This window comes from Peromyscus leucopus, chromosome 5 (assembly GCF_004664715.2).
Source record: "Peromyscus leucopus breed LL Stock chromosome 5, UCI_PerLeu_2.1, whole genome shotgun sequence".
Classification (NCBI taxonomy): domain Eukaryota; kingdom Metazoa; phylum Chordata; class Mammalia; order Rodentia; family Cricetidae; genus Peromyscus; species Peromyscus leucopus.
The window spans coordinates 86507427-86532320 of NC_051067.1; the positions used below are offsets into that span (position 1 = coordinate 86507427).

Here is a 24894-nt window from a genome sequence, read left to right on the forward strand (position 1 = left end):
TATCTGCCAGGACAACTGATGTCTACTGCAGACCTCTTCAGCCTAAGACACAGAAAGCTGCACCGCCCGGCAGCTTTGGCTTAGTCTTCACGGCCACCTTCACGAGGTTTCTGAGGACAACGCACACGGAATACTAAACGCAACCCGGGGAAGTCCCAACACCGCCACCTGCTTACTGCTCTGCCTGCGTTTGTCTGCAGTGATTTCTCTCCGAGGCAAGGCTTTGTGCGTGTCTGTTACCAAGCGTGTGTACACACACAAGACAGCATTCAGAAAGTGCAGCTCTGCGGAGGAAAATACCAGCCATCAGCAAATCATCTTTGCAGGGATGGGAAAATCTCTAGGTGGAAAATATTGCTTTTGTGACTTCCCCGGGAGGAAAGGACTGGCTGAAATTTTGATGGGACTGTAGCTTGCATTTAAAAAAAAAAGAAAGGAAGGGAGGGAGGGAGGGAGGGAGGGAGGGAGGGAGGGAGGAAGGAAGGAAGGAAGGAAGGAAGGAAGGAAGGAAGGAAGGAAGGAAGGAAGAAAAAGAAATGCTTTCTGATAAGCTTGTTCCAGAGCTTTGTGGAACCACTTTCGTCCACAAAAGTGATGAGGTTTGGAACGTCCTCTTTGCATCCTGAACCTCTCCTGCCTCTTGAAGTCACCCCATACTTTATCAAGTGAAAACCGGTAATATTCATGCGTGTGTGAAAAAAACAAAAAGACACTGCTAGATACTGAGGTGAGTTAGGTAGAGGGACGGTTGGGATGGAATGGCCTCTGGGAAAGATGGGGGAGGCCTGAGGAGTAGCAGGATGCAGGGTGAGGGGTGGGGATGGGGAATGCACTGGGACTCTTCCTAAGGACACATCCTGGATATAACCTTAGTGGAGGTGATAGTAGTGATGATACTCACGGGGACGGGAGACGTAGGTCCTCACGTTTTTTACCCCACTTAGCTTGCCTCCACCCTGGTTACAATGCATAGATGGGCCTGTCCCTTGTCATTTGACTTTATCACAAGGAAAGAGCAGACCAGGAACAAGATAATGCTGGGATGCCTCCGGGGACAAGCTGGCTACTGATGTGTACAGTCTGTCCCCCATCACTACTGAAGATTGAGTCCAGGGCTTTTCAAGTGCTAGTTTCTGTTACGTTTGAACGTCTGTCTTTATCTGTCTGCTAGAATATCAAGGTTATGGGATAGCATGCTTAGCTGGGGTGTATGTAATCCCCAATCCTCCAAAATAAATACAAAGATTTATTTTTACATATTATTTATAAATGTTTCTATAACTAAAATGTCCTCTCCAAAGTAGTAAATTGGTGATTTCTCTGTACCATTCCTCTGGTCTTACTGCATATTTTTATTGATGTTTAACTTGCCTCTAACTTGAAAATACTGGCTTAAAAAAATGTGTTGACAGTCTCACTGTGTAGTCCTGGCTGGCCTGGAAATCACTATGTACCCACTATTGAACTCATGGAGATTTTGAGTGCTGGCTTAAAGACATGTACCACTATACTCAGCAAAATACAGGCATTTTGACACTATTGTCCAATGCCAGTGGGATGTAATGCCAGGTCTGTTTACTCGAGTGCTCAGATTTCAAATGGATTGACTTCCTTCTGTCCTTCTCTCTCTTTGGAATCTAAAATTCCATCATACTTAAGCAGCTCCTGCTTGGCAGGTGGACATCTTTGCGCTTTTAAGTACTTTCTTTTCCCACTGAGAACTCAGCTCTAAGAGACTCCTCCAGGACAGGCTCCTCCCTGATCAACTCCCCAGCCTTCCCAGTTGCAGATGTTCCCCAGCTGCTCAGATCAAAACCTTGCTATGAGTCTGGAAGCATAGCTCAGAGGCAGAGAGCTTGCCTAGCATACACAATGGAGCGGAGTGAGGGGTAAGGGGGGTGCCTCCTCAGACCTGTGTCCAAGCCATTATGGAGTCCAGTGATCCCTACTGTGCAGAAGCAAGGTCAACCCTAGCCACCTTCCACCGCCTTCAGCCCATGTTGTTTTATAAGCTCCTTATGCGTCCTCTGATCTCTCTAGGCCCCCTACACATTCCTTGAGGCTGGCTTCCATCTATATTTACCCTTACATCTAACACCTCCTCCACAGACAGCCCTCCTCTGACGTGCCCACCTTCCTTCCGTGTTTTAATCTTATCACACACAGCCTTGTTCTTATCACTGAAACTATCTTGTTTTCTTCTTGTCTCTCTACCAGGAATGCGAGCTCCAAGGGGGCAGACCGCTCAGGGTCAGATACACACACACACACACACACACACACACACACACACACACACTGGATGGGTCAGGTATTAGCACATATTCCCATGCATATTTATGGAGTGAGGTAATCAATAGACCAAATAGAGCTGGATAATAAGTGTGTAATAATTCACCCGGTCCAGTGCCTCAAAGCTAGAACCACTCAGGACTTCACATCCGACCCAGACCTCAGCCTCTTCTATTCCGTTAACAGCAATGAGAACATTCGGTGCAGGCATGGAGGCATTCAGTGGCTAAGAAAGGAGGAGTTTGAGGCCAGACTGGGCTACATAGTGAGTTCAAGGCTCACATGAACTACTCGGTGCAACCTTATCTCAATAATAATAATAATAATAAGTTCGGGGGCTAGAGAAATGGTCAGTGGTTAGGAGTACTTAGCTATTCTTGCAGAGGACTAGGGTTCAGTTACTAGCACCTACACAGCAGCTAACAACCACCTGTAGCGCTGATTCCAGTGATCTGACCCCCTCTCTAGGCTCCACAGGTGCTGCCTAAATGTGGTACCCAGAAACACACACAGGCAAACATCTACACACGAAAAATGAAAATAAGTCTTTTTTTTTTTCAAGACAAGGTTTCATTATGCACCCCTGGCTGTCCTGAAACTCACTATGTAGACCAGGCTGGCTTTGGCCTTAAACTCAAAAACAAATCTTAAACAAATTTAATAAAGACAAATAAAATAAAAATAATTTAATTGTAATTGAAGAATTCAACTTCATAATTCCATTCAGTAGCAGTTTATCACACTATAACGTGGGCATTCATGCTAAGCCCTCGTCACTTACTATCATTATCCTCACAACCCAGGGGCAGGACAAACAATTTTCCTCTTGTCACCAGGTCCCCAAGGTTCGAGAGATGTTTTGTACCCGCCCGAGATGACACAGCTCTCACGGGGGAGAGCCAGGACCCTAACACCAGACCACACGGTTGTATTCAAATCCCCACAAGTATCCCTGAGCCCCTGCTGTGTGCTGGGAACCGTGTAAGGACTGAGGTCAGGCTGTGTCCTGCCCTGAGGTCCTCCACATTGTGTAAAACAGTGGTTTGCCAAGGCTAGACCTCACCGTGGGAGACTCCATTTTCAGAATGGAAGATGACTTTGCACCCTGATGTAAAACACACAGTCTGTCCAGCACCTCCCTGAGACACAGGCTGACAAACCCCTTATTGCTAAAAGCAGAAAGGAGACACTGGAAGCAGACAGGGAGAGGGGCCAGGGCTACGAAATAAAAGGCAAACTCCCCAAAGGGCCGGCTTCTTCCCCCACCCCCGACCTGAGACAAAAGTCTGGCAGCTTAAAACAAAGGCCTTGTAGGCTTTTTTTCCCCCAACAGTAGGCCCTCTGCTGATGGACTGGTTAGAGGCCAGATCAGGACATATCACACAACAGTTGTGGGCCAATCAATCAACGGTCATATCTTTCTTCAAACTGAAGAAAACTGTTCAGAGAACAACAATAAAAAACAAACAACCCCACCTGAAAAAAACACCCAGCCCTCAAGAAGACCGGAATTTTCACTTCTTGAGTCCCCACTCTGCCTAGCAGAGGGTCTTTTTCTCTGTGTCTGTGGCATGTGTGTGGCATGTGTGTGTGTGGCATGTGTTGTGTGGCATATGTGTGTGTGTGGCATGTGTTGTGTGGCATGTGTGTGTGTGGCATGTGTGTGTGTGGCATGTGTGTGTGTAGCATGTGTTGTGTGACATGTGTGTGTGTTCTCTTTCTTTGTGTGTCTGTGGCATGTGTGTGTTTTCTTTCTCTGTGTGTCTGTGGCATGTGTGTGTGTTCTCTTTCTTTGTGTGTGTATGTCCTCTTTCTCTGTGTGTGTGGCATGTGTGTGTGTGTTCTCTTTCTCTGTGTGTGTGTGGCATGTGTGTGTGTGTGGCATGTGTGTGTGTGGCATGTGTGTGTGTGGCGTGTGTGTGTGTGTGTGTGTGTATACGTGTGTGTGGCATGTGTGTGTGTCCTCTTTCTCTGTGTGTGTGTGGCATGTGTGTGTGTCCTCTTTGTGTGTCTATGGCATGTGTGTGTGTGTTCTCTTTCTCTGTGTATCTGCAGCATGTGTGTGTGTCCTCACCCCCATAAATGCCTTTTTTCAACTGCTGATTCTGTCTGCTGTTCTTGAGATTTCTCTGCTGCCGCTGCCTGCCAAGCTAGAGATTTTTTCCTGCTTTTAAATTCTTTAACTGGCAGAAAAAACTGACTCCATCAAGACTCCTGCACTATATCAGAAAGAGCTCCTTCCTATTCATCAAAGTGAATTGAGATTATAGAAGCACATGGTCATATTACTGTATTAAAGTCACATCAGGAGCCAGGTGTGGTGGGGCATTCCTCTAATCCCAGCACTTGGGAGTCAGAGACAGGCTGATCTTTGTGGTTTGAGGCCAGCCTAGTGTGCAAAGGCCGCTTCAGGCCAAGCATGGCTATATGATGAGACCTTGTCTCAAAAAGCTCAACAAAAACCCATGAGGAAAACGAGGACACCTTTACGCACTGAGCCACCTATTGACCTGGATGTCAGTGGGGCCAGAGTTGACTGAAAATTCTGTCTAAAATACAGGCCTCTGGCTTGCCTGTCAGTCAACGAGTCTTCAAAACCCATACTTTAATTTCTTGCCATCATCACCAAACTGATTCATTTGTTTTGATGCCAAGATAGAACCAGGGTCTCGGACATGCTAAGCAAGGGTTCACCTAAGCAAGGGATACTACCTATCGAAGTCAGAGGCTGAACAGGACTCGTCTGTCACCTTTGTCTGCACCTCTGAGGTATGAGGCACGGTGATAACAGGTACCTAGGTGATTTCTGTGTGCCCTGAGTCCCTGGGCTGCGGGGTGCAGGCTCAGGAGCCCGGCCCGGCCCTCTCTGTCTCTCATCTCATCTTTTGGAACACGCCAGGCACTTTAAGCACTGTTAAGTCCTTGCATGCTGGGAGCTGCTCAGCAAATCAGCCCACCTGAGGAGGGGATGCAGCCTCCCTCGAGTGTGTCTAGCCTGTCAGTCAGGAAGCCTGGCAGCTGGGAGCTTGCTACCAGCATCAGAAGCGGCCACGGTCTTGAACCGTTACAGGTTGTGAGGGATGAGGCTGCATGTTACCAGATTCCTGGCAACTCGAAGCACTGACAATCAGGCTCACTCGGATTTGCTAAAGTAACAAGTCATCTCTGGAGCAGCAGATTCTAGAGGGACACACTGTCAAGAGCGACCGCCGGCCTCATGAGCGGAGGCACCCGAGGATCCTGGGGTTTTGTCCGAGGCTTCCTTTCACGGGGTTCAGGAGGAGGGTGGTCTGGTTAAAAGGGCAATAATGGTCTCTCTTACATGTCAGTAATGTTTATGAGTAGAACCAAGGTTCTCAAATGAGTCCTGTGTGTCAAATACACACGGGAGGATTGCCCAATTTCCTGTCACCCTTGGGGAGGAGAGTCAGAAGCAAATTTACAGGTGACATAAGTATTTATCAGATGATGAAGAAATACTTTCCTAATGTTCAAACCCAGGAAGTCATTCTGTCAACAGTGACAGGACAGACGCTGTCCACACTGCCATCCTCACAGGGACAGACACTGTCCACACTGCCGTCCTCACAGGGACAGACACTGTCCACACTGCCGTCATCACAGTGACAGACGCTGTCCACACTGCCATCCTCACAGTGACAGGACAGACGCTGTCCACACTGCCGTCCTCACAGTGACAGACACTGTCCACACTGCCGTCCTCACAGGGACAGACACTGTCCACACTGCCATCCTCACAGTGACAGACACTGTCCACACTGCCATCCTCACAGGGACAGACACTGTCCACACTGCCGTCATCACAGGGACAGACGCTGTCCACACTGCCGTCCTCACAGTGACAGACACTGTCCACACTGCCGTCCTCACAGGGACAGACACTGTCCACACTGCCATCCTCACAGTGACAGACACTGTCCACACTGCCATCCTCACAGTGACAGACGCTGTCCACACTGCCATCCTCACAGGGACAGGACGGATGCTGTCCACACTGCCATCCCCACAGGGACAGGACAGACGCTGTCCACACTGCCATCCTCACAGTGACAGACGCTGTCCACTCTGCCGTCCTCACCACGTGGAAACCTTTTAAGGATCTCATCAGAATCTGACTTCAACACTGAGAATTTCAGGGCTAACAAGTTTATCGAAGCAGAGTTGGGAGGTTTTATTGTTTTGTTTTTAAAAATTTATTATTAGACTGATGTGGTGGTGCATGTTTTAAATCTCGGGACTTGGGAGGCAGAGGCAGGTGGATGTCTGTGAGTTTGAGGCCAGCCTGGTCTACAGAGTAAGTTCCAGGACAGGCTCCAAAGCTACAGAGAAACCCTGTCTTGAACCCCCCCTCAAAAAAAAAGAAAAGAAAAAAGAAAGAAAGAAAGGAAGGAAGGAAGGAAGGAAGGAAGGAAGGAAGGAAGGAAGGAAGAAAGAAAGAAAGAAAGAAAGAAAGAAAGAAAGAAAGAAAGAAAGAAAGAGAAAGAAAGAAAGAAACATTTTGGGGGATTTCCCTCTCTCTCTTTTAATGAGAGAGGTACTTAATGTGGTTCCATGTTGTGGAATATTCCTTTTTACTGTATAAAGATATATCACTGTGACTGTTTTAATAAAAAGATAAATGGCCAAGAGCTAGGCAGAATTTTGGGGGCAGAGAGAATTCGGGGAAGAAAAAGGTGGAGATGTCAGAGGACAAAGAGCAAACAGGATGGACACTACAGAGATGAGGTAATAGAGCCACAAGGCAGAAAGTAAATTAATAGAAATGGATTAATTTAAGTTATAAGAGCCAGTTAGAAACAAGCCTAAGCCATCGGCCAAACTTTTATAATTAATATAAGTCTCCATGTGGTTATTTGGGAGCTGGCTGGCTGGACAGAGAAAGATGCACTACAGTTCCAGAGATGCCTTATAATCTGAGGGTAACACCAGAAGCTGCAGTTTGCACACGGGTCTGGGAATTCATGTGAGAGCCCATTTGCCTGCCAAGCCCCCCATTTGGAAACCTCCTACTCCTGGACTATAAAAGCCCTTGTCTGTAGTGCGACAGACTAGTTATTAATTGGTCTTAATAATAAAAACCCAGAGTCAGGTATCAGGGTGAAAGCTGAAAGATCAGAGAAGCAGAGCAGCCAGCCACTAGAAAGACTTCTTACCTCTAGGCATCCTCAAGATTAAAAGGGAGCCAAGCTCCTGTCTCCACCCTGCCTTATCACTTCCTTTTCCTCCCAGCCACACCACTTCCTGTTTCCTCCTCCCAAGTACTGGGATTAAAGGTGTGTGCCACCTCTGCCTGGCCTCTAGTGGCTAGCTCCTCACTCTGATCTCCAGGCAAGCTTTGTTAGAGCACAAACAAAATATCACCACACTTGTCCTCCCATGTCCAGTGCTGATCTCTTAGGCTCTGCTTTTAGGGAAAGACTTGAGGGCAAGACCACACAGAGAGCTGAGGTTCAGGACCAGCCTTCAAGATGTCTCATGGGGGCTGGGTGAGACAGATGGGGTGGGGGACCCACTTCTGCATGGGGCAGGTGTAAAATGTTGGTAAGTAAATCACTGTGAAGATCGTGATTAGTGCTAATAATCTCCTGAAGTTCCTACTGTGAGCATCAAAAACTTTGGGAGTTGGGGCAATCTGATGCCGTGATTGACAGCTGTCATACTCTTCAGAACCCCTCGTCAGCATCAGTGTTCTTAGGAGCTCTGAGAAAAATTACTCGGCCCCAGCCGATTGCCCCGCTCCTGAAGGTGCGGCTGCAGCCAGGGCTGTTGGAAACAACAAGGTGCAGACCTTTTGCTGTTGGAGCCTTAGAAAACTCTAAAGGACCCTACGACCATCGTTACCTAGCCCAGAGGAACAGCACTTCCGCTAGTGGCCTGGCGAAGCCACCGGGGCTGTGACTGGTGCTGAAGACACAGTACCGTGACTGTGGCCACTGCTGACCTCCATCTGCAAGTGAAGTGGATTGTCATTAGTACAATCCCCCCTTCTATGGCACACAGGCAGGTTGTTCAGGCTCGCTTGGTGAGTCGGCTGGGAGACACAGACCATCCTGTGCTGTCTCTCCTGGTGTTGCAACATCGGGCCCCACGGAAGTCTTTCAGTCAGTCTCTCCTTGTCTGGTTTCAGTAGTGTGGGCTGAGCGGGAACAGCAGCAGAGAGAGCGGCGTGGCGGGCAGCCGGTTGAGCTGTCACTCAAACGCAGCGAGGCAGCCGGCTGCCTGAGCGCTGGAGAGGTCGGACAGTTCAAGAGAGTGCCCAGGGCAGGGGCAGCCGAGGGCTGGAAACAGAAGCCAGAGAGCGGAGGCTGAAGAAGGAAATGAGAACACAAGGGGCCAGAGAGGAGAAACTGCAGGCCTTGGTTGCTATTAGAATTCTGAACAAGCCAGGCGGTGGTGGCGCACACCTTTAATCCCAGCACTCGGGAGGCAGAGGCAGGAAGATCTCTGAGTTCAAGGCCAGCCTGGTCTACAGAGTGAGTTCTAGGACAGCCAGGGCTACACAGAGAAACCCTGTCTCAAGAAACCAACCAAACAACCAAACAAACAACCAAACAAAAGAATTCTGAAGAACTATCAGGACTTTAGGGACAAGGATCTCAGACAGTCCAGGCTTAGGACCTGTAACAAGGCAACATCCAAAGGCTGAGCAATCTTCCTAAGCCACATAGAGCACTAGACATGGCTGAGATGACACATGCTTGCAATCCCAGCACTCAGGAGGCTGAGGCAGAAGGACGGAGAACTCAAGGCCAGCCTGGGCTGCATGTCATCACCCTGTGTCAAAACAAAAACCAAAAATAGAAAGAACAAAACGAAACTTTGCGAGGAAACTTGGTAGTGATTTAACTTTTCTTCTCCCTTACCCCCTTAAACGTTGATTCTAGAATCTAAGAAGGTTCTGCCCTTTGTCCCCATGAAGAATGTACTTTTTCGGGGTCCTCTAACAAGTGAAAACAACAACAGCGGCTGTGTGATCGGAGGACCCGGGGATTAACGGTGAGCGCTAAAGCTTACACCTGCCGCTCCACACCTGACTTCAGATTTCACAAGCCTTTCCGGGTCAATCATTTCAATTGTCAGCTTGATTGGATGGAAAAATACCAGGACACCAAAGGGGCACTGTTCTGACTGGGGGACTTTTCCAGAGAAGATTAACTGAAGAGGGAAAACCTACCCTGACTGTGGGGGCACCATCCAGCGGGCAGAGGTCCTCAGATGCATCAAAGGGGGAGGAGAAAGCAAGCTGAACACCAGCGTGCACCTGCCCGGGAGTGAGCAAGCAGCTTCCTGCTGCTTTCCCTGAAACTGTGAGCCAAGACCCTTTCCATTCACCTTCTTGTTGGGCATTTTGTTACAGCAATGAATAAGGAAGCTAGCAGGTCTATTTACCAGTTCTAGGAACCTGCCGCACAGTTTGAGACAAATGTCACCTCGGTCCAAAGGGTGAGTTGTAAACACGAAATGCAGCTGGGTGTGGTGTTGCTCACCTCTGACCCCAGGATCTGAGAGCCAGGTAGAGGCTGTTGTAAGTTCGGGGCCACCAGTTCTACAGAGCTAGTTTTTGGCCAGCCAGGACTACAGAGTAATGCCCTGTGTTAAAACTATTTAAAAACAAAAGGAGTGAGTGGGGGCTGGAGAGATGTCTCAGAGGTTAAGAGTACCTCCTGCTCTTCCAGAGAACCTGGGTTTGATTCCCAGCACCATATGGCAGTTCACAGCTGTCTGTAACTCCAGTTCCAGGGGATCCAATGCCCTCTTCTGGCCTCTGAGGGCACAGGAATGTGCCGTAGTCTACAGACACACAGGCAGGCAAAACACCCACATAAAAGAAAAACACATAAAATAAAGATTTCTTTTTTAAAAAATATTTATTTATTTATTATGTATACAGTGTTCTGTCTGCATGTATGCCTGCACACTAGAAGAGGGCACCAGATCTCATTACAGATGGTTGTGAGCCAACATGTGGTTGTTGGGAATTGAACTCAGGACCTCTGGAAGAGCAGCCAGTGCTCTTAACCTCTGAGCCATCTCTCTAGCCCTAAAGATTTCTTTTTTTTTTTTTTTTTTAAGTTTTTCGAGACAGGGTTTCTCTGTGTAGCTTTGCGCCTTTCCTGGGACTCCCTTTGTAGTCCAGGCTGGCCTCGAACTCACAGAGATCCGCCTGCCTCTGCCTCCCGAGTGCTGGGATTAAAGGCGTGCGCCACCACCGCCCGGCAAAGATTTCTTTTTAAAATGCAAAATAATCAAACTCAGATTCCACTTTGCTCAACCATTTTTTTGATAGATCAGTTTATTTTTATTGGCTGACAGGGTCTCACCATACAGTCCAGGCTGGCCTCGAACTCAGAGATCCACTGCATCTGCCTCCTGAGCACTAGAATGAAAGGCCTGATGTATCATGCCTGGTCGTTTATTTCTTTTGTGTGTTTTTTTGTACAGCCTAGTTTAATTGAGATAAATTACCTTATAAGTAATGATAATAAAATGTACAACTATCCTTTGAGATAAACTGTTGTGTGTGTGTGTGTGTGTGTGTGTGTGTGTGTGTGTGTGAGAGAGAGAGAGAGAGAGAGAGAGAGAGAGAGAGAGAGAGAGATTGATTCATTCTTTCTTTTATTTTTTTTTTTTGGTCTTTTTCAAGACAGGGTTTCTGTGTAACAGCTCTGGTTATCCTGGAACTCACTCTGTAGACCAGGCTGGCCTCAAACTCACTGAGATCTGCCTCCTTCTGCCTCCCAAGTGCTGAGATTAAAGGTGTGCACCACCACCACCCAGCAACAATTTAATTATCTTATAAAGCCCTTGTTAGATGCTCCGTGTGTGCCTTGGTAAAAGCACTTCCTTCAGGTCAACAGGACATCTACAGTGCCGGGATCAAACCCAGGGCCTTGAGTATGAGCTCTCTAGCACTGAGCTACACCCTCAGGCCAGCATATAGCCTTTTTGTGTAGTTTTGGAGCCTGTCCTAGAACTCGCTCTGTAGCCCATGCTGGCCTCCAACTCACGGAGATCCGCCTGCCTCTGCCTCCCGGGTGCTGGGATTAAAGGCGTGCGCCACCACCGCCCGGCTAGCATACAGCCCTTTTTAATGTGGGCAGCGACCTTTCTGCAGAGAGAGCACACACTGACGGCCTCTGGAAGCCAAATGTGCAAGTGTTTAGAATGAGCGATTGATGTGCTGCAGGGAACGGAACGGCTACAGGTCTGAGGGGACTTCTGGAGCTGTGCTGTCATCTGGGTTTCTGTCTGTTTGTTTGAGACAGCCTCTCTCTATGTAGCCCTGCAGGCTGGTCTCAAACTCACAGAGATCCTCCTGCCTCTTGGGATTAAAGGCGTGCACCACCACCACAACCAGCTGCAATCTTTCTCTTAAAAAAAAAATGCATGGCTTTAATTCAAGCACTTGGGAGGCAGAGGCAAGTGGATCTCTATGAGTTCGAGGTCAGCCTGGTCTACATAGTGAGTTCCAAGACCGCTGGGGTTATGTAGAGAGACCCTGGAGAGAGAGAGAGAGAGAGAGAGAGAGAGAGAGAGAGAGAGAGAGAGAGAGAGAGAGAGAGAGAGAGAGAGAGAGACTTCTGTGCCACATGCCTGCAATCCCAGTACTCAGGAGGCTGAGGCAGGAAGGTGAGAATTCAAAGTCAAAATAAAATTTGATCTAAAAAATAATGAATAAATGTATCTGGGGCTGGAATATAGCTCAGTGATACAGAACTTATTTAGCATGCACACAGCCCTGGGTTTGATCAGCACCTGAAAATACACCCCCCCCCAAAAAAAAAGTAAACAAAAAAAAAAATAGGAAAAACCCAGGAGGCTGAGGCAGGAGGCAGGAGGATTATTATGAGTTTGAGGCTAGCCTGGGCTGCAAAATGAACTTCAAGGTAGCCTAGGCTACAGAGTGAAACTGTCTCAAAAAAGTAAAACAGAACAATAGATAACAGGGCAGACATGGTGGCCCCTTCCTGTAGTCCCTGTATTGTGGAGTCTACGGCAGGAGGATCATCAGTTAGAGGCAAATCCGGGCTCCACAATGGCAGTGTAGGGAAAATGTCCTGAGTGGGTTGTTTGACATGGCATGCTTCACGGGAATGACAGAGTCGTTCCCTAGTGAGGCTCAGAGGGATGGTGTGTGCAGATGTTGATGATGTGTACAGACACTGATGGTGTGTGTGTGTGTGTGTGTGTGTGTGTGTGTGTGTGTGTGTGTGTGCAGACACTGATGGTGTGTGTGTGTGCAGATGTTGATGATGTGTACAGACACTGATGGTGTGTGTGTGCAGATGTTGATGATGTGTACAGACACTGATAGTGTGTGCAGATGTTGATGATGTGTGCAGACACTGATAGTGTGTGCAGATGTTGATGATGTGTACAGACACTGATAGTGTGTGCAGATGTTGATGATGTGTGCAGACACAGATAGTGTGTGCAGATGTTGATGATGTGTGCAGACACTGATGGTGTGTGTGTGCAGACACTGATGGTGTGTGTGTGTGCAGATGTTGATGATGTGTGTGTGTGTGTGTGCAGACACTGATTGTGTGTGTGTGTGTGTGCAGATACTGATGGTGTATGTGTGCAGACACTGATTGTGTGTGTGTGCAGACACTGATGGTGTGTGCAGACACTGATAGTGTGTGTGTGTGTGTGTGTGTGCAGACACTGATAGTGTGTGTGTGTGTGTGCAGACGTGATGATGTGTGTGTGCAGACGCTGATGGTGTGTGTGTGTGTGTGTGTGTGCAGACACTGATGGTGTGTGTGTGTGCAGACACTGATTGTGTGTGTGTGCAGACACTGATGGTGTGTGTGTGTACAGACACTGATTGTGTGTGTGTGCAGACACAATGCCCACTGTACCTTTCTCCCCTCCCGCACTGTGTGAGCAGCTTGAAGACTGCTCCCTACATTTTGCTCCTACCGAGCCAGCTGACCCTGCCTCCGAGTTTATCTGTGTGTTCTAACCCCACATCCTTGTTCAGCTGCATACAACCACCATCTGAGAGCCCAGGTCACCTGGCTCAGCTTTTCTTCATACATGTGTAGTCATTTCTTCATTCCCTCGCTGTCCTAGGAAGGGTTCTGGGACCCAAGCTGTGCAAAGACACAGCAACACTGTCAGAAAAGCAAAACCAAACCAAACCCCCACAACAGATGAGTTAAAACAGTATACTTAAAATATTTAAATAGGGCCTGTGAGATGGCTTAGCCAGTTAAGATGCTTGCCACACAAGCCTGGCCACCTGAGTTCCACCCCCGGGACCCCTGCATAGGTGGAAGAGAGAACCAAGTCCTCAGGGCCGTCCTCTGACCTCTATATTCACATTAGAGCACAGCATATAACACACACACACACACCACATACACCCATATACACATATACCACACATATACACCACACCACACATACACACACACACACACAAACACACACATACACACACACACCACATACACCCATATACACATATACCACATATATACACCACACCACCACACATACACACCACACACACACATACACACAGACCACACATACACCACACACATATATCATACACATACACACACCACACATACACACACCACACACATACACATACCACACACATGCATATCACACATATATACACCATACATACAACCACACATGCATACACACACCACACATACACACACACCACACCACATATAACACCAATATAATACATTGAATGTAAATTGTCTGAGCCCACCAACTAAAATGCAAAAATTATTCAATTGTTTGGTTTGGTTGGTTTCTGAGACAGGGTCTCACTATGTAGCCTTGAATTTATGTAATTCTCCTGCCTTAGCCTCCAAGGTACTGAGATTATGAGCAGGACATACTATGTCCAACTTTAAATTAGGCTTTTTCTTTAGTTTGATTTTTGTCAAATAAGACAGAATTTCACGCTGTAACCCAGTCCAGCCTCCTCATCATGCCAATCCTCAGCTACCCAAGTATTTGGATTATAGGCTTATGCCACTACATCCAGCTCTTGCTTTTTTGAGACAGTCTCACTCTGTAGCCCAGGCTAGCCCCAAACTCATGCCAATACTTCTGCCTAAGTTTCCCAAGCACTGAGATCAGAGTCATGAACCATTACACCCATTTGTTAAAGAAGTATTTCACACATAACGGTAAAGGGGCTGGGCACAGGGGTGGCACACGCCTTTAATCCCAGCACTTGGGAGACAGAGGAAGGTGGATCTCTGAGTTTGAGGCCAGCCTGGTCTACAAACTGAATTCCAGGTCAGCCAGGGCTACACAAAAGGAACCTGTCTTGAAAAACAAAAACAAACAAACAAAAATAATATTATTTATAAAGGGAAAACAAAAAAAGGATATTATATATAAAGGTGGAAAACTGCTTACATGCAAAGTGCTTATATTAATATCAGATAAAGTAAGTACCCACGCAAGAAAAATGACAGGAATGAAGAGAGACATTACTCGGGCAGTGGTGCACGCCTTTAATCCCAGCACTTGGGAGGCAGAGCTAGGTGGATCTCTGTGAGTTCAAGGCCAGCCTGGGCTACAGAGTGAGTTCCAGGAAAGGCACCAAAGCTACACAGAGAAACCCTGTCTCAGAGAGAGAGAGAGAGAGAGAGAGAGAGAGAGAGAGAGAGAGAGAGAGAGAGAGATTATATAATGATAAAAGGGTCAGTTTGTCACCAAGAGGATGAGATGATGCCCTCAGCAAGACTTCAGAATCAACTCAGAAGACAAGCCGCCTGTCGAAGCAAAACCAGCTCCTTCATAGAGAACGAACGAAGGGACCCTCTGGTGTTGCCCAGGGCAACAAAGAAACTCCAGCCTGTCCACCTCTCAGTTGGATTAAAAACCACTAGTTTTGGAGGTCACATAGCTGGGTAGCATGTGGTTAGTCCCCACTTCCTCCTTGGTCGACACCCCTGCTGCGTGGGTTGCGGCTGTGATTGCCCGCGGCAGTCTTTGGGAACCTGCAAACACTGGCGTTTTGCTTGGGCCTGCAGAAGACAGGCAGGTAATTAGGGTGGATGAAAGGCTGGCCTTACCCACTGTCTCATCTCCTGCCTTAACCTTCGGGTCAAATTTGACTGAGTTCTACGGGTTGGCATGTGAAACATTTGAGAAATGTTTTGCCCAAAACTATCAGACAGGGTTAACTTGAGCTAGGCTTGCCTAGTCTGTCTCTCGCCCAGCCTTCGAGGCTAGTGACACCTACAGCCACCATGACTGGAAACTGTGAAAAGAGGTGGTTCCCGAGCTCTTAGAAACGCTGCACTTAGTCACAGAAGTGCCATGAACGTTCCTCCCATTTCCTGGCCATCGCTCCCTCATTATTCCTACCTGAGTAGGGTAAGGGAGCTGATTCCATTCATTTATTTATTGTTTTGTGCTTTTGAGACAGGGCCCTGCTATGTAGATCAGGGTGACCTAGAACTCACGTGTAGTGTCGGCTGGCCTTGAATTTGTGACTCCTTGTCTTGACTACTGGGCTTGTGGACATTTGCTTCCATGTCCAGCTGGAGAAGCTGATTCAGGAGCAAAGATCTCTCTTCTCCATTCTTTGCTCACTGAATAAAGCCTTCACCTCTACTACCAGACATTCAGTATCCCCAGCATCCATCTCTCGAGCACTGGTCTTTCCACGGGATGAGCACCACAACCTGGGTCTAGTAACGACTTCACCAAGAAGACAGAACCATCCTAAACAGAATGTGCCTAACAACATAGCTTCAAATAGAGGCAGCAAAATCTGTAGAAACTATAGAAGAAATGGGAAAATGCACCATTATAGTTAGAGACTGCAACACACCTCCCTCAGTAACTGATATTGTAAGTGAGCAAAGGAGTAACCATAGATATATAACTGAGTCGTCCCATCAACTGAATGGATCCTGTTGACTTTCGCAGAATCTTTCATCAAATAAGATCTGAACACACCATCTTCTCAGGTGCAGTAGAGCTCTGATAGACCATAGTGTAGGTCATAAAACATCCTGACACATCCTTTAATGGCTCAGCCATCTCCCCTGCTTACTTAAAAAGACTTAAAATGATATAAAAGTATTTTCCAAAATGAAGTTAAATTTGAAACCAATAGGAAAAAAAATACCTAGAAAAGTCCTTAGAAACTGAACTGAGCCGGGCAGTGGTGGTGCACGCCTTTAATCCCAGCACTCAGGAGGCAGAGGTAGGTGGATCTCTGTGAGTTCGAGGCCAGCCTGGTCTACAGAGCGAGATCCAGGACAGGCTCCAAAGCTACAAAGAGAAACCCTGTCTCGAAAAACAAAACAAAACAAAACAAAAAAAGAAAAAGAGAAAAAAAAAAGGAAAAAAAAAGAAACTGAACCGAATATTTCTTCTTTAGTTTGGCTTGGTTTTGTCTTTATGTTTTGTTTTGCTTGAGGTGAGGTCTTCTTTTATAGCCTAGACCTATGTAGACTGGCTTCTCAAACTTGTGGCAATCCTCCTGCCTCTACTTCCTGAGAGCTGGAATTTTACAGCCATGTGGCCACGCCCCTGGCAGCACATTTCTAAAGTGGGAGAGGAAACCATTCAAACCAAACAAAAATGAAAACACAGCACATGAAAATTCGTGGGATACGAGTAAGTACTGCTGAAGGGAACTTTATGGCATTAAATGCTTATCTTAAAAGAATAAGGGTCACAGTTCAAAAGCTAATGTTGGTCTGGCATGGTGGTATGAGTCTACACTCCCGACACTCGGGGGAGAAACAGGAGAATGGGAAGGTTTAAGGCAAGTTTGGGCGACACAGTCCTGGAGAGAGAGAGAGAGAGAGAGAGAGAGAGAGAGAGAGAGAGAGAGAGAGAGAGAGAGAACTAATTTTCCTCCTTAACAAACTAAGGGAAGAAAATAAGCAAAAGCAAGTGAGTAACAGAGATAAGAGAAAAAAATCAGTAACATTGAGCACGGGAAAACAGGAAAAGCAACAACATGAAAACAAGCTGAAGTCAGGGCGGAGCAGACCTGTAATCTCAGCTACAGCGAAGGCTGAAGCAAGGTGATCCCTTAAGCCTGTAAATTCCAGGCTGAAACCAAGTCAGTGACTCACACTTGTAATCCCAGCATTCGGGAGGCAGAGACAGGTGGACCATTACAAATTAAGAGCCAGCCTGATCTATATAGTAAGCTCCAGGACAGTCATGGCTACGTCGAGAAACCATGTCTCCAAAAGACATTAAAAACAAAAAGTTCTATACCAGTCTAAGCAGCAAGAGGCCCTTATTGGGGGGAGGTGGAGACACAAAAAAGCTGGATATAGAGGTACCTGAACTTCAGCACTTGGGAGGCCCGAGAACTACTACAAGTTTAAGACTAACCCATGCTATGTAGTGAGATTCTATCTCAAAAACCCAACAAAACAAAGATCAGAAAATAAAAAAAACAGGCAGATTCTTTGACAAGATCGATAAAGAGATGTGCACAGAGGTCCTTTAATTCAGAAGAAATGGACCAATTTGTTAAAGCCTCAAACTGCTAAAAAGAAAAACTCCCCTATGAGGAAACAGAAAGACTAAATAGTCCTGCACCTGCTAGAAGAAATTGAATGTCTAGTTAAAAACCACTCCCACCCAGAAAGATTCCAACCCTAGAATTTTATCAGATATTTAAAGAAGGCATTAAAACCTTTATCCACACTGTCAGAAAAATAGAGGAGGCTGGGGCATGATGGTGCCCACCTTTAATCCCAGCACTCAGGAAGCAGAGGCAGGCAGATCCCTGTGAGTTCCAGGCCAGTCCTGTCTACATCACAAGCCTCACGGTAGCCTGGACTAGGTAGAGATATCCTGTCTTGAAAAAGAAAAGAAGACAAGACTTGAAGAGCACCTATAAAGTACACTTCCCCCTGGGGAGGCCTTCCTTCCTGTCAAACTTAGAAGCACCTGAAGCCAACTTTAACTTTATTTTTAATTAACTAATGAATTAATACGTTGTGACAGGTTCTCATTATGTGGCTCCAGCTGGCTTGGAACTCATTCTGTAGAGACAAAAAGTCACCAGAAAACTCTTGTTTTCCCCAGACCCCAAATAAACACTGGACTCATCTGCTTGAGTGTATTCTCTCTCCTTGCTTCCCCATCCAAATTCAAGCTGTGTCCTGTACCCTCCCTCCCTCTTCCAAAGGCATGGCTAAAGATATTGAAATGGCATGGGTGACTTTTAACTCGGAATTTTAAAAAATAGAAGAATGGGGATGCAACCCAGAGCATTTTCTAGCACATTGAGGTCCTGTCTTTTAAATTCGGTCCCAGACCCAGGCCCAGCTTCCTTTAAGTGACAAGAGTCACTTAATGAAATACTAATTATAGTTGCTTTCATTCGACTCTCAGAAACTCCCCCAGGGGTCTCATCTACTACTGCTGATCTGCCATAGACCCTATGATCCCCAGCTCCACGGGATCCAACACCTTTCTGGCCTCTGAGGGGCCCTGAACTCACATGCATGTAACACCACCCATGGTTACAGGGCAGCACACACTCAGCTCTGAAGAGAGGCTCTTAGCCTTTCTTGGAAGTTATGGAAAGGCGGAGTAAAGTTTAGAAAACCGAACTAACTTGAATGAAAGGAGCTTACGTATTCTCCTTTATCAATGAGCCTCGACACCTTTCCTATGAACCATAGCACCACGTAATGCAGTTTCTCAACCCATAAACCAGATGCAGTTGGCCAGGGCCAGTGTTCCCAGGGAAACTGCAGGCCAGGAGGACAAAATTCCATGGTTAGGAAGTAACTTCCCTAAAGGAGAAATAGATCCAGGTTTGGGAAGCTGATGTGTTGGTCAGAAGGGCGTATGGACAGGAAGAAAAGGAAAATGGGCTTCTGGAGCAGATCTGACAGGCAGTGGGTTTCCTCACACCTGCCTGTGCCTAGGTGTTCCTTATACACAGCTCTTTCCACCCTTCAGACCTCAGCCTAAGAGGCATTCCATTGCTGGGAGGTGGTGCACACCTTTAATCCCAGCACTTGGGAGGCAGAAGCAGGCCAATTTGAGTTCTAGGACAGCCTGATCTACAGGACATCCAGGGCTACACAGAGAAACCCTGTCTCAAAAAAACAAAAACAAAAACCCAACCAAACAAAAAAGGCATCCCTTTGGGAGGCCTTTCCACCATCCCCATCCCTGTCTACTAAGTGTCCTTAGGTTCGTGCATACATTCAGAAGTGGCTCTCTGTTCCCGGGAAGAGCCTGCCCTACGCTCTCTTGTGTCACCCGAGCCCCATCACGTTAGGTCTCTGGAGGCTCCACGGAGCCCAGGTCAACTGTTCCGGCACATTGCAAGCCATTGAACAAATGGAAGTAATCCGCTAGGCATGCTGGCACAGGCCTATACCCCCAGTACTCTGGAGGCCGAGAAAGGAGGGTGGAAGTTTGGTGGCCAGATTGGGCTCTGCGATGAGTTCAAGGCCAGCCTGGGCTCCATAACAAAAAAAAAAATAAAATAAAATAAAAAAAGCAAGGCAAAAACAACAAAACAAACAGGCAGAAGTGATCTCTAACTCTTCCAGAAACTCACACAGGTTCAGAGACCTGTACAAACCAAACAAATTCATCAGGCCCAGCTTCCCTGACACATGACACTTTGATTCAGTTTGCAGAACTTGTAGTTTGAGATGCCAAGTGACATTCTGATTGACAGTGGGCTAAACCAGCATTTGATCGAGCCCAAAGGAAGCAGGGGATTGTACCAGGCTTTTTCTTTTGGGCTACCAACCAGCTCCCAAATCATGACATGGAGGCTTAATATTAGTTATGAATGCTTGGCCTTATCTTATGCTCATTTCGTCCCAGCTCTTATAACTTAACCTGTTTCTCTCTATCTACAGTTTGCCTCAGGGCTTCTGACCTTTCCTTCCTTCCGTGTGTCCAGGGGGTGGCTGCCTGGCCCAGGGTGTCTTCCTCTCTTTCTCCCTTGTTCTCTCCTTCTTCTCTCTTGACCCCAGATTTCTCCTCCTACTCATTCTCTCTGCCCGCCAGCCCTGCCTAACTCTCTCCTGCCTAGCTATTAGCTGTTCAGCATTTTATTAGACCCATCAGGTGCCTTAGGCGGGCAAAGTGAATCAAATGCAACACATCTTTACATAATTAAACAAATACAGCATAAACAAATGTAACACATCTTTACATAGTTAAAATAATACTCCACCAGAAGGGATCCGCCTGAGGAAGTGCTTCTATACACCAGGGCCATCCCCAAACAACCCCCTTTGTCCACACTCCAGACATCCTGTCCATCCAGCACAAGGCCAGCCTAGTTGCCCACCACAAAGGCCCCTCTAGGCTGAACTCCATGACAGTGAGCCCAGGAGAGAGAAATAATGTCCTCAGCCTCGTCATTGGTGGCAGCCAGAGGACGAGGCTCTGAGGGCAGCAGAATTTGGATAATTAAAGACACTGGGTCTGGGTGTGGTGGCAAATGTCCTTAATCCCAATTCTCGAGGGGCAGGTGGATCTCTGTGAGTTCTAGGCCAGCCTGGTGTACATAGTGAGTCCAGGCTATCCAGGGCTACATAGTGAGACCCTGGAGAGAGAAAGAGAGACAGAGACAGAGACAGAGACGGAGAGAGACAGAGAGAGAGAAAACAAAACAAAGAGTAAAGGGCCTGAGGGTTCTAGCCCAGGGATAGTGTGCCTGCCTAGGATGCACTGCACAAGGTCCTAGGTTCCATCCCCAGCACCTCAAAAAAGAAAGGAAAGCATTAGTGTTGTATCTGAGAGGAGGGAGACCATGAATGGCAAGGAGTGGTTATCAATGTCGGGGAGTCATGGGGCTGGGGTGGAACACAGGCCTGTGTATGCGTGCTGGGCAGACTCTACCACTAAGCTGTGTTCGCAGCTCGGGGAGGTCTAGTTATAACTCTAATCAGTGCTGTGAGTGGAACAGGGCTGGGGAGTATTCTAGAGTGGTCCCCTTTTAGTTGAGAGATTATTAGTAGCCCTACCCACCGGGCACTTTGTGTGCATCTTTCAGAATGCCATTAAACTAGAAAGCAACTCCAGTGGCCTGTGAACGGCCCAGCAAGTAAAGACACCTGTCTCCTGGCATAGGACCTGAGCTCTGTCCTCAAGGGCCACACAGTGGAAGGAGAGAGAACTGACTCCTACAGGCTGACCTCTGACCTCCACATGTGTGCCGTGGGACGTGTGAGCATGCCGCGGGAGGTGTGAGCGTTGCCGTGGGACGTGTGAGCTCGTGCTTGTGCATAAACATGCATGGGCACAAATGAATAAATGCAAATTGAAAAAGCAGTTTCTGAAAGCTTAGCCCCCAAAGAGGTATATTTAATTAAAATCAGTTTTTTTCAGCTCTTTATGAGTATCCCAAGGCCCAGCGGTCTAGCAACCCTCCAGTCCCTGCCGGAGAAAGCTGTCTTAGCTGAAACCTCCCTGCCTCCCGCTGTCCTCCCCACTGTCCCACACCCATTCGCCTCTCACCTCATTCTGCTGTGTGTCCCCAGCCTCCAAGTCCGACCTGTCCTTGTCTCTGGACCTCCACGAGGCTGCCAGGGTCCCCTTTCCAAACAGCAGCTCTGCCCAGGACATTCCCTGAGCCTTCCCGACTGCCCCACGGCCTTCAGGCTAAAGTACAAATTCTTCAGGGCAGAACACCGCCCTGAAGACTCAGCAGCCGACCCTCCTCCCCAGGCGGCTTCTGCCCTGTGTCCCTTCCTTATCTGTCACGTCAGCAGCTCTCCAGCCAGGCCTTGGAAGAGCACTGTCCCGCAAAAACACTGTTGGGGGCCGGCAAGAGGCCGTGTTGTCTACCAGAATCTTCCCAATCTTGTTACTCAGAGTCCAAGGCCAGCTTGGGCCAGATAGTGAGACCTAGTTACACTAAGCAGAAACAAAATGAAAACCTTCCCTTTAAAATCCTGCCGCGCCGGGCGGTGGTGGCGCACGCCTTTAGTCCCAGCACTTGGGAGGCAGAGCCAGGCGGATCTCTGTGAGTTCGAGGCCAGCCTGGGCTACCAAGTGAGCTCCAGGAAAGGCGCAAAGCTACACAGAGAAACCCTGTCTCGAAAAACCAAAAAAAAAAAAAAAATAAATAAAATAAAATAAAATCCTGCCGCAAAGACGGGGGCGTGGTTCAGAGGCAGAGCGCGTGCCTGGTGTAGGTGAGGCCCCGGACTCCATCCTCAGCACCATAAACACAAGCCCCAAATTCTTCAGCGAGCTGATTGCGATCGCTCTGTCGTAACAGCGCTGCCAGACTGTGCTTGGACTGTGTTCTCCGTTGCTTTACTCTTAAGAGAGGGCGAGCTCCTGCGGCCCTCATCACGTTCTCTGTTCTCTCCAGCACCATGCAAAGCCAAAGATACCCCATCATTGCCTTTTAAAAAACTTTCTATATTTGTTAATTTGGATTGATGAGACAGTGTCTCAGATGGCAGCTCAGCCTGGACTAGAACTATGTAGCCCAGGCTGGCCACCGACCGACTCACTATAATCCTTTTCACCTCAGACTCCTGAGTTCTGACTGGAATGAAAGGTGTAAGTCATCACACTAGGCTATTTTTAAAATTTTGTTTTCCACTCCTTTCTTCCCTTCTTTTTAAAAACAATTCCTCGGGCTGGAAAGATGGCTCAGTGGTTAAGGGCACTGACTGCTCTCCCAAAAGACCGGGGTTCAAATCCCAGCACCCACATGGCAGCTAACAACTGTCTGTAACTCAAAGATCTGACCTGCAGGCAAAACACCAATGCACATAAAATAAAAGTAAATAAAAATTAAAAAACAAAACAAAATTCCACTGCGAGCCCGGGAGAGCGTGGCCCGAGCTCCCACGGTGCTTCCCGGCATGGCAAACCCCGCCTCCCACCTCTGAGCTCTGCTCCTTCCTGGACGGTGTGACGACGTTGGAAGCTTGGAATAGATTAAGGGGAGAGAAAGTGGGGGAAATATCTTTGAGGCTCTGGATTACTTATTTTCCTTGACTTTCCATTTGCTCGTTTGTAAAACAAAATTTCTGCAGCCTTGACAGGGTCCAGATGTCTCCAGCCTGTAGGGCTTGGGCAGCCTCCGAGACTCTGGGAGTGATAACCGGGATCGTAGCGCCACCTCGTGGGACTTGAGCGGAAGTGGTCGAGGAGCAAACGAGGGAGCCCACGATCTCAGGAGCCCAACGTGGGTGCCAGAAACTAGGTCAGACCTACGAAGGTGGAGGCGAACACGAAAGAGGCAACAAGGCGGTTCCTGTTCACCCACAGTCAGCCTCTCTGTCTGCTTCCTGCCTTCAAGGGAGGGTCCCACTAGGTAGCGGAGGACCACCCTACACTTCCGATCTCTGCCCTCAACTTCCCGAGTGCTGGGATCACAAGTCTGCACCGCCACGCTCGGTCTCCCGCCCTTTTGTATCTTTTTGAGACAGGATCTCACAAAGTCGCCCAGACAGGTCTTGAAGCTGCCATCCTCTTGCCTTAGCTTCCTGCAAATAATGTCAACCGACACCCATTTGTATGCCGACTTACAGAGCTATCGTTTTCCATCCTACCTCTTTGGGATCCGATGGAACCTCAGTGAGTATTGAGTGACAATTACTATCACGTGACCCTCATTACACACAGCTCGCTATTGAAGCGAGGACACTTTATGAAAGCGCTCCACTCCCCAAACTCCAAATATTGCAACTTCATACTGACAGGCATGTGCACAAAACAGCAACAACAACAACAGGAAAGGGGGACTGCCCGTAAGCATCATCTCCAGACACCTCCTCCCTGGCACATACACAGCCAATCTGAAAGTGACTTAAACAAGAAACCGCACAAGGAAAATGGTCAGCCTTGCTGTGGCACGCGTTTGGAAATGGCTCTGAAGAAAGGGCCTGGCTCTCTGGGACAGGTGTGCCAGGCACCGATGACACCATGAGTTATGGGCCACGGACTTCTGAGGCAGGCCCAGACCTGATTTTTGTATTTTACCTGCGGTTCAGCATATGCCCCGACCTGTAAACTCAGTAGCTGGGCTTCTCCTGTGGCTCATTCAGTTACATAAAGGATAACATGTTCCTTTTAGATCAGCTCCGTTTTAGCTGATGAATTAAAAAAAGAGCTTGAAACATGCACTGTTTTGTTTGGGGTTTTTTTTGTGGTAGCAGGTCAAACCTGGGCCTCATATATACTAGGTAGAGGTTCTACCACTAATTTACACCTCCACCTCCTCAAACATAGGGTGGATAAACATTTATCTATTTGTTTATGACAAGGTCCCAGGTAGCCTGAGTTGAGGGTCGTAAGACCTCAAGCTCAATAAGTAGCAGAGGCTGGCCTTAAATTTCCGATTCTCCTACCTCTACCTCTTACCATCTGGCACCATGCCTGATTTTCACTTATTTATTTTGCAGCTTTATATACATATAACATCCTATCCCCCATTACCCTCTCACCCCCTTATTCGTATATATATTAAAGAACTGAAAGTACATCTATTTATTTGTGGGGGCGAGGGGATGCATGTGCCATGGCCTGTGTGCAGAGGGTGGGAGTCTCGTCTTCTCCCATGTGGCTCCTAGGGATAGAACACGGGTCCTTAGACTTGATATT

The 24894-nt window shown here is 47.7% G+C and overlaps 1 protein-coding gene across 7 annotated transcripts in view; it reads right to left on the bottom strand.

Annotated features, from left to right (window-relative positions):
- The window catches only part of Kifc3 (kinesin family member C3), an 87606-nt gene extending 65682 nt beyond the window's left edge, over positions 1-21924 (bottom strand). For 2 of the 7 annotated variants that reach the window (XM_037206108.1, XM_037206106.1), the window contains exon 1: positions 21787-21923. In XM_037206108.1, coding sequence (XP_037062003.1) covers positions 21787-21894 — 108 coding nt within the window. In that variant the 5' untranslated portion in view covers positions 21895-21923. Of the gene's footprint in view, positions 1-21786 lie in introns of all 7 variants that reach the window. The other 5 variants (XM_037206111.1, XM_037206110.1, XM_037206109.1 and 2 more) reach the window with 4 other exon arrangements.
- Between the last annotated feature and the right edge of the window lie 2970 nt (positions 21925-24894).